This window comes from Vigna unguiculata, chromosome 4, assembly GCF_037176805.1.
Source record: "Vigna unguiculata cultivar grain cowpea cultivar isolate G323 ecotype 2 chromosome 4, ASM3717680v1, whole genome shotgun sequence".
Classification (NCBI taxonomy): Eukaryota; Viridiplantae; Streptophyta; class Magnoliopsida; order Fabales; family Fabaceae; genus Vigna; species Vigna unguiculata.
The window spans coordinates 32,938,319-32,948,690 of NC_140795.1; the positions used below are offsets into that span (position 1 = coordinate 32,938,319).

Consider the following 10,372-nt stretch of genomic DNA (forward strand, 5'->3'; position numbering starts at 1 on the left):
TACCTGCTGCTTTAGTTCCTTTATCCTGTCATTGAAAATCAAAGTACTAAATACATAATCTCAAACTAAGTTATTACATCACGAAATCAATAAAAAGGAAAAACAACTAAATCATAATCAAGAGAATGACCTCCTCTCTTTCGGGTCCGCCCTTGGAGTTTGTTTCGGTACTCGAATCACATGTACCTTCACCACTGTTGTCCTTAATCTACATATGAATAATAGTAAAAAAATCATGTTATGAAGGATAAGTCAAACACATAAATTCTCTTAGTACAACATATTAACCTACCATCTTAGGATCAAGTTTACTTCTAATTGAAGCAATAGTTTCAGGATTGGTTGAAGCTTTCATTACAGAGGAAGATCTGTTACTTGGTTGAACTCTAACCTTAAAAGCAAGAGTACATCCTAGCAAAGCATCTAAATCCTCTGGAAAACATTTGGGATCATCTTCACCATCCTAAAATAAATAAAATGCAATCTTACACATCCATTTAGTGAAACAATTGACAAACAAACTAATACCACCTCAATCATCTTATTCATCAATTCAAGAGCTGATACACCAATCAAGTTAGTACAGTCTTGATCCCACATTACAAAATTTGTGTAACTGTCTCCATCTGTAACCTGTAATTCTAACTTATATCTGAAACAAAAAGATTTAGTTATTTAATAACATATTACTAATGTAAACATGAAAAATATCTAAAACATAAATACAAACCTAATTCCATGTTTTTCATTATCAAACCCACAGAGAACACACTTAAAAGGACCTACTTCATCAGTCTTCTTCCTACAACTATTGCATACTGGATAACACCATCCATCATTACCTTAATTAAACTTTACAATATTTGCAACGGTAACACAATATTGTTCCTATTACAAAACAAAACGAACTTATATCAACAAATAAATCATAAATTCAACAAAAATGTTACAAAAACCCAGAATAACTTACTGATTACCTCTTTCATACATGTAATTTCAGATATCGTACGCACAACAACTTTATACATAAATTTCTCATGTTCACTATACTGGGAAGGTGAACTCAATTGGCTACACTCTTGACTCGGATTAACTTCATTGCCAAAACGTCTATAAGTACAAAATTTAAATGATTATAACACAAACCCACAACGAACTCAGAAAACAAAAAAAATAAAGACTCAACCACAAAAGCCAAAGAAATGGAAAACCTTAAGAAGATGGGGTAAGATATTGCAGAACGGAGAGTAAAAACTAAGGAAGAAGGAAAGAACCCAGCTGAAACAATTTTTAAAATACAGAACAATGAACTTTGATCGTAAAGGAACTGAGCTCATTAATTAATCCATGCAAATCAATCAAATCATGCAGTACTCCTCCATCTAAGGCGGGAAACCAAAAACGACTTCTTTGGCCACACAATCGAACGAAATCGAAGCTTGATCATAGGGGTACATTCGTCAAAAACGGAAATGAAAATGGGCAGATCATGGAAGAAGCAAACTTACCAAAAAACCTAAAAATGGGACAGCTGTCAAGAATTTAAGTTGGGGTATTTGGGTCTTTTCCAGAAGTCATTGTTTTCTTATATTTTAGATTATAGATTAATTCTCTGTTTATTTGGTTTTCAATTGGGATTAATTTGATTGGAAGAATGTTAGGTGAATATGTTTTTATTCATATTTTAAATTCAAACCTTTGGCAGACAAATACATTAAAAACAATTCAAGCATTGTTACATTTCCTTAATTAAAGCATAGTATCGTCATTGGCATGCGTGGCTGTTTGGTATATACAATCTCAAATCCATTTAAAATGCATAAAGTGTGAATCACGGGTTACGCAGCTGTAATTCTATTTTCTATTAATATTGGATTAGAAATACAAAAGCATTGGTTTGAATATTATATAATTTATTTATTTTTTGGTTTAAATATAATAATTAAATTGAGATATTTGAACATAAAGATTTATATTTTGGAATATGTATATCTAATATTTTGGTTTTGGTCTATATATAAATATAGTTTTTTGGTTTTGGAATATAAAAATGACTTTCACTTTACGTGAAGGCTACTGTGATGGTGCATGATATTATACACATATTATATATATATATATATATATATATATATATATATATATATATATATATATATATAAATTGCGTTGTATGAATATGTGAATATTATTTTGGATTTTACATTATTATATATATTTTGGTTTTTGATATATATAATAAAGATATTTGATTTTGGAATAAATAAATATTCAAATTTTGGTTTTGTTTAACATTATTTTTATGAACAAATTGAATCAAGATGTTGTCAAAATGACATCTCTTGAGGAGATGTTAAATGTTCGTGTTTATGTATATTCATGCGAGTATTGGTCGATCCAAAAGAAGATTAATATTTGGTCGGATTATATACACACATGTGATGGTAAATATTTCATAATTATAAGCTTTTGCATTGTCGATGACAAATCAATCCAAAGATGGATTTGTTGTTGGACGTGCTTTATTATCAATACAACAAGATACCCTTAACAATTAATATTACGATCTAAAAAGTCTTAACTTTGTTTGCTATCACATGTTTGGATGTCCGATATGTATTCTTGATTTTTGAATTGCATGTTAAGTTCTATGATAAAATAATCTTTTTACTCTAGCTTATTCTTTTGTTTCCTTGTGTATTTGTGTGTGGTTTTTCTTCTTTGCGATGATCAACAATTTATTGATGTGAGTAGATGTGGGAACCCCTGACAATCGCAGTGAAAATGAGGATGATGCAGCTTGATGATCATGGATGGGTATTGGGTTCACTATTGAGCCCACGTTTGAAGAAGCTTTATTTATTTTTTTAATCCCCCTGTTTATGGGCAAGTCTTTTGAGCCACTATTAAACTTTTATTTTTGTTTTAGGCAATGTAGTGCCTCTGTTTCCAGTGTTGGTATGATTGGGTAATCGTAAACTTTCATACCCTAAACTCCGTACTCGATATTTTAAGTATGAGACGTTTTATTTAATTAGATTTATCTATTTATTTGGGATGTTACAATAATTACAATTATTTTTATGAATAATAGTTTTGAATGAATGAATTAGTTAATTAACACAAAAATTAAAAAATAATAAAATATCAATAATTAATAGTGATAAAATATTTATATTATAAAAGAAATAAAATTTGGGATAAATATTTTTCTATAATTAATATTATTTGTTCAATAAAATTTAAATTCATTAATTAATTAATTTACACAAAAATTAGAAGAATAAAATTATATCATTAATTAAGAGTAATAAAATATTTTTATTATAAACGAAAGAAAATTTGAAATAAATATTTTTCTATAATTAAAATTATTTTTATCATTAATTTAAATCAATTAAATAATTAATAAACATAAAAAATAAAAGCTTAATAAGGTATCGATAATTAATAAAGAAAAAAATTTGAAATAAATATTTTTTTATGAAAATTATTTTTATAAATGAGAGATTTGAATGAACAAACTAATACACAAAAGATTAGGAGAACATTAATGAATAGTGATAAAAAAATTATATTATAAAAGATATAAGATTGGGAATAAATAATATTATACAACACAAAATTTTGTAAGATTAATATGATATTAATAATTAATAGTTATAAAAATATTATATTTTATTAAAAAAAGATATCATCAATTAATAGTGATAAAATCTTATATTATCAAAAAAATTAAAATAAATATTGTTATAATTAAAGTTATTTCTATAAACAATAAGTTTGAATGAATTAATTAATTATCACAAAATTAAAAAAAAGAAATAGCAAAATAACCATAATTAATAGTGATAAAATATTTTTATTATAAAAGAAGTTTAAATTATTTTTATTATTAAAATTTAAAAGAATGAATTAATTAAATAACATCAAATTAAAAAATTAATAAAATATTTGATTAATAAATTAAAATTAATAAAATAGCATCACTTATTAAATATAAACAGTTTCCAACACCATAAGACAAAGTTGTTTGGTTGAACCAAAGTGGTCGAATCTTGTGAAGGATCAGGCTGAGTCAAAAAAAGACTAAGTGTCATATTAAATAGCCTTATCAACACAGCAAAATATCGTTCGGTACAGAAGCCTCCATACCAATTTAAGACAATTTAAGATGGTATCATAAATTCACAAAAGGGTATTATTTTCCACTTTATGTTAGCCAATCGTTGTTGGCAGGCTGTTTTTGAAAAGTGAAAATGAATACGATTGCCATTATTAACATCCATTAATCAACCACACCCATTAAAAAGGAAGTGGTCATGCTTACAAAAATTCTGAAAAAGTGTTAACCTCTCTTATTGGTTGAAGACCTTTCAAACATTAGTGCTTTGAAGACCAAAGAAGGTTTGACGCACTGAAACAGTTATATTCAAGTAATACACGTATTTGGTAAAAATAAAAACCACACATTTTCGATAATACTATTGAAAAAGAAAAGAAATTCACAACATTATTTTAAAATTTTAGGTAGTGTTATTTTTTAGTAATTGAGATACCCATCATAAACTTGAACAGAGTGGAAGCTTTTTTCTGTGTTGTCTTGCGGTGGTGTTGTCACTTAGTGCAAGAGAGTTCTTAGTTTCACCTCTCGTAAGCCATGATGCTAACCGTTGTATGAAATCATCCATTACGTAAGCTCTTTCCCAGCCTAACTGTGCAGTGCGAACTCCCATGTGGACTTGTCTTCACACCTTTCTCACGGCTTTATATAGACTCACACAAACAAGATTCAGCCAAACACTATCAAGCAACACTTTCAACAACCATGCTCACTCTTTTTTACTTCTTTCTCACATGCATCGTTCTTCTCTTCTCTTGGAGCTTCTTCTTCAAAACAAGAACCTTCTGGAACCTCCCTCCAGGGCCCTTCTCCTTCCCCATAATCGGAAACCTCCACCAGATGAAACAACCGCTCCACCGCACCTTCCACGCCCTTTCTCAGAAACACGGCAAAGTCTTCTCTCTCTGGTTCGGTTCGCGCTTCGTCGTTGTCGTTTCGTCGCTCGAGGCAGTGCAGGAATGCTTCACCAAAAATGACATCGTCTTGGCGAACCGGCCTCGCTTCCTCACCGGCAAGTACATCGGCTACAACAACACCACCATTGCGGTGTCGCCCTACGGCGACCACTGGCGCAACCTCCGCCGCATCGTGTCGCTTGAGGTTCTCTCAACGCACCGTTTGAACTGCTTCTCGGAAATCCGCACGGACGAGATCATGAGGCTTGTGCGAAAGCTCGCTCACGACTCGCGCAACGCCTTCGCCAGAGTGGAACTCAAATCTAGGTAAATTTAGCATAGAATTAAATTAGGTAGAAATTATTAAGAACTACTTAGCAAAATTTTTTGATTATACTCCATAATTTTTTAATTTTTTATTGTTGTTTGTATAATTTATTGAAGCTTTTCGGAAATGACTTTTAACACTATAATGAGGATGGTGTCTGGGAAGAGGTATTACGGTGAAGATTGTGACTTGAGCGATGCGGAAGAAGCCAGACAATTTAGAGGGATTATTAAAGAGTTGGTGGCTTTGGGAGGGGCAAATAACCCTGGAGACTTTTTGGCTTTACTGAGATGGTTTGATTTTGATGAGTTGGAGAAGAAGCTGAAGAGAATCGGTAAGAGAACCGATGCTTTTCTACAAGGACTCATTGACGAACATCGTAACAGAAAACAGAGTGCCAATACTATGATAGATCATCTTTTAACACAACAACAATCACAACCTGAATACTACACAGATGAAATCATCAAAGGACTTGCCCTGGTAATTACTATATTATCTCCTTTATATCATTTGGGGTTGTTTAAAAGAGTGCAAAGAAATAAAGTAAATGCCTAACTAGTATATTCAATATTGCGTTGATTATTGGCATCTGGATAAGTCGGTCTTTTTCAGCTTTCATGGATAATTATGGTGAGGTAGATAGGGGCCACAATTATTTGAGATTGGGATTGGATAACTGTGTCAGTGAAATGCATGAAACAAAAATTGGAATGGAAAATAATACATTGAGCATTAAAGATGACAGTTGTGCATGTGGTCATAACAGACCGGAATTATGAGCATGGTCTAGAAAACGGTGGAAACCAAAACTTGGGAAATAAATTTACACCCATGTACTGACGTCCTTCCTCAAAATTTGTGAAATGAACTGTTAGTAAACTAACTGGTTCAAAAACAAACGTGATTAAAAGATAATTTAAAAAATGCAGTTCCTTAAATGAAATTAAAAAACTAAACAAAGTTACTAATTAACATTCTTTATTAAATTGAAATAAACTGTTTTTGGTTATGTTTTGGAAGAAATATATACAAACATTAGAGAGAAGGGTATTATTTGAAGTTTTATTTTATTTTTCAGAAGATGGAAATTGTGTATTTTAGTTTTATTATTTACAATATTTTTTTTTTAATTTGATGCATTGCAGGTTATGGTATTGGCAGGAACTGACACATCAGCTGTGACTTTAGAATGGGCAATGACGAATTTATTAAACCAACCAGAAATACTAAAGAAGGCAAAAAGGGAAATAGACACTCACATAGGTCAAAACCGTCTAGTAGATGAAGTTGACATTCCTAAACTTCCTTACATTCAAAGCATTGTTTATGAAACACTTCGTTTGCATCCTGCGGCTCCAATGTTGGTACCCCATTTCTCTTCCGAAGATTGCACCATTGGAGATTACAATCTTCCACAAAACTCAATTTTGTTAGTTAATGCTTGGGCTATTCATAGAGATCCCAATTTGTGGAGTGACCCAACACATTTTAAGCCCGAAAGGTTTGAAAATGAAAGTGAAGCTAACAAGTTGCTTCCTTTTGGGTTAGGGAGAAGGGCTTGTCCTGGATCAAACTTAGCTCAACGCACAGTGAGCTTAACTTTGGCTTTATTGATTCAATGTTTTGAGTGGAAACGAAGCACTGATGAAGAAATCGATCTGATTGAAGGAAAAGGAATCACTGTTGGAAGAAAGTTACCTTTAGAAGCTATGTGCCAAGTGTGGCAATCATCACCAATTAGGAATATTTTCTAGTGCTATTTAGAGCAACGTAGAAATGTTCTTGATAAAGTTATGGAAATATGCATAATAAAAATCAATCTTACTTTGTTTAAAAACAAATCATAGGATCAAGTCTAATCTTTAAACTACATAAACCTTTCTCCAATACTAGCTTTGAGTTATTTATTATATTACTTTTTAGTTGGATAGAAAGGTATTAATACATATGTTGTGTTCATTTTTATTGATTTGAGTCATTTAATGATATGCGTAATGTGACTAGAAAATATGTAAAGGTTAAAAAACCAAATTAAATTGAGTAGAACATAAAGATATAAATTTAGACTTCATCAAAACAAATTGATCTAATAAAGGTAGTACATTTGAAACAAAAATAAAAGTTATGTCGTATTGAGTACAAAATGGCAGATTCTTTCCTTTCATCAATTTTTTTTTGGCAAATAAAATAGAACTAAAGTTATGCAAAAGTATAAAATGACATAAACATGCGACCATCATTGGAAGTGTTTTAAAATCTTGTCCCGCCTAGAACAGTTCAAATTGAAATTGAGTATGGTTTATATTTTTTATTGTATTTTGTTTGTCAAAAGGATATCATGAAAGCGAAATAATCTTGATCCGTGATCATACATAGATTAAATAATATTAAAAGTTATAGAAAACTATAGGTTAACAAAGTTTTTTTTATAAACTTTGACAAATTATCTATTTAGGTAAAAAATACTACTTTATTATTTTATCTTAGTTAAAAAGTAAAAAATAAATCTATTTTAATTCTATTTATGAAAACTTTGTAAAATTTATCAAAAATAAAATTTGTCAAAAGATAATTTTCCAATGTTATAATAATACAACAAAACATAATCATAGTTTCTTAGAACTCATATCAGGTCTCGCCAGGCCCATGTCCACACGGGTTCCCTCCTTCTTCTAGTTTTTTATCTTTTTCTTTGTTTTCCTTTTCTATGTATATAAGGAGGCCTACCCCTCTCGTTATAGTACAATTGTAATAAACTCTTCACTGATATTTCAATCAATAAGAGCTTCCTTCTTTCGTTCTCCTCCTTGCCTTGTGCTTTGTGTTGTTTCATCTCTTTACAAGCTTCAACCATGATGGGTCATGAATTCTAACATGGTATCAGAGCTCTTCAATTGAAGAGCTCTGCTGCGCCTGGTTCACTCTGATTCTTTATCTTTTTTCTTCATATATCTTTGTGTTTTCTTTCCCTTTCTTTTGGGTTCTTTCGTTTACTTTCATCATGGTTAAGGAAGAAAAAACACCTTTAACAAGTGATAGTTACTTGTACTTACATCCTGGAGAAAATCCAGCAGTTTCTCTCATGTCTTCTGTGTTAGATTCAAAAAATTATCACTCTTAAGTGCAAAGAATAAGTTGCAGTTCGTAAATGGATATGTCACTGCACCAGAGAAAGATGATCTTTTACATGACGTATGGACAAGATGTAACAACATGGTCGTGTCTTGGTTGGTTCATTATGTTCCACCACAAATACGGCAAACCATATTATAGATGGAGAATGTTGTAGACATATGGAATGATTTAAAGGCCAGATTCTTCTAAGGTGATCTTTTACGTATTTCTAATTTACAATCTGATGTTGTTCAATTGAAATAAGGAAACCAAACTGTTAGTGAGTACTTTACCAAGTTAAGAGTAATTTGGGATGAAATTGATAATTTTAGACTTGATCCAACGTGTAGCTACAAGAAGGTTTCAGAATTGGTGGCACAAAGAAAACTAGAGGACCGTGTCATGCAGTTCTTGAGAGGTTTAAATGATCAATATAGTAATGTGAAATCACATGTTTTATTGATGGAACCGTTGCCTTCCATTTCAAAGATTTTTTCTTATGTGTCTCAACAGGAAAGACAGCCGATGAATAATGGAGCTAATTTGGAAAACAAGATTATCGCTGCTGCCACCAATGGTTCATCATCAACATGTACTTTTTGTGGTAAAGGGGGGCACGTTGAGTCTGTTTGTTTCAAAAAGAATGGGTTCCCAAGTAATAAGGGAAACAAGTGTATCTGCACTCATTGTGGTAAAAGCGATCATACGGTTGATACGTGTTACAAGAAACACGATTTTCCACCCGGCCATCGATGCTAATCTCAAAACTGATGAAACCAAGAATGAAGATGATGGGCAAGAAATCAAATTTACAAAGCAGCAATACCAAGCTTTGATGGCTTTAATCAAACCTGTTGAAGAGCTTGGAACAATAATGCAGAAACCAAGTCATATCAGCAGCATATCTACAAGTTCCATCGAATCAGGTAACATCTTTTCATATATTACCATCATAGATGATTTTAGTAGATTTTCTTGGGTTTATCTTATGCATAATAAATCTGAGACAAGGACGCACCTCACTAATTTCATTAATCATGTTGAGAATCAATTTGAAACCAAAGTAAAAATTAGGTTAAAATACCTTTTTGGTCCCAATTTTCGTAAACTTTTTTGAATTAGGTCCCAATTTTCGCGGGGTGCTCAAATAGGTCCTAAATTTGGTCAATTTGATTCAATTAGGTCCTAATTGGGTAACGCCGTTTAAATTGATAACGTTTCACTGTACAGTTGGCTTTTCCTTACTACGTGTCGAAATACTAATCCTACGTGTCAGTGTTTGCTTTATAATGAGATGGTTAATTAGGGGGTTAATGACATTAAGTTTTTAATTAAGAGGAAAAAAACAAAGAAAAGAAAGTAAAATAAAAATAAAACATAACAAGCAGCGCGATAAATGCAAGTAGAAGGAAACCCAACTTAAGGTCTTTGCTGAGGGAATTGGGGGTTTAGGTTACTGCGCTGGAATTTGGGGAAAACATTGAACTCGATTTTTAAGAGCAATTGGTACGGGGTCAACGTGAATTCATCGCACATATCTTAACCAGGTTAGGTTTTCTATTGCGTTTAGGGTTTCGATTTCATTTTTGGTTTTGGGTTTTTGGTTGTTTGCGATTTTCTTTTTCGTCGTTTGCGATTGGGTTGGTGTTGGTTTCGAAAGCGGTTTTGTTTGTTTTATTATGCTATTGTGTTGTCATTGTCTGCTATTGTATGGCATCCTGATTTTCGTTGTAGTGTCCCACTCGTTTGTCCTGAACATGTTTGTCAGTGGATTGGGGTTGTGTGTGTGCTTTGTCGGTGTCGGTGCGGTTTGTTTGAAAGTTGTGTTACCTTTTTTGTTCGTGGACCCTGTGTATGTTGTTTCACATGTTTTATGCGATATTAAATGTGTTTGTGGACCCTGCTTAC

At 31.7% G+C, this 10,372-nt stretch overlaps 1 protein-coding gene and 1 long non-coding RNA gene across 2 annotated transcripts; one reads left to right on the top strand and one right to left on the bottom strand.

Moving 5' to 3' along the window:
* Positions 1–298: 298 nt before the first annotated feature.
* Positions 299–1,077, bottom strand: LOC146887045 (uncharacterized). Its single transcript, XR_014994340.1, has 4 exons — positions 978–1,077; positions 731–888; positions 532–652; positions 299–463 (listed from the first exon to the last, which is right to left on the bottom strand). It is a non-coding gene; the product is annotated as an uncharacterized LOC146887045 (long non-coding RNA).
* A 3,681-nt stretch (positions 1,078–4,758) lies between these two features.
* LOC114182463 (cytochrome P450 81E8-like) lies at positions 4,759–7,191 on the top strand. Its single transcript, XM_028069337.2, has 3 exons — positions 4,759–5,346; positions 5,464–5,830; positions 6,496–7,191. The coding sequence occupies exons 1-3, from the start codon at positions 4,829–4,831 to the stop codon at positions 7,102–7,104; spliced, it is 1,494 nt and encodes a 497-aa protein (XP_027925138.1). The 5' UTR covers positions 4,759–4,828; the 3' UTR covers positions 7,105–7,191.
* The last annotated feature ends 3,181 nt before the right edge of the window (positions 7,192–10,372 follow it).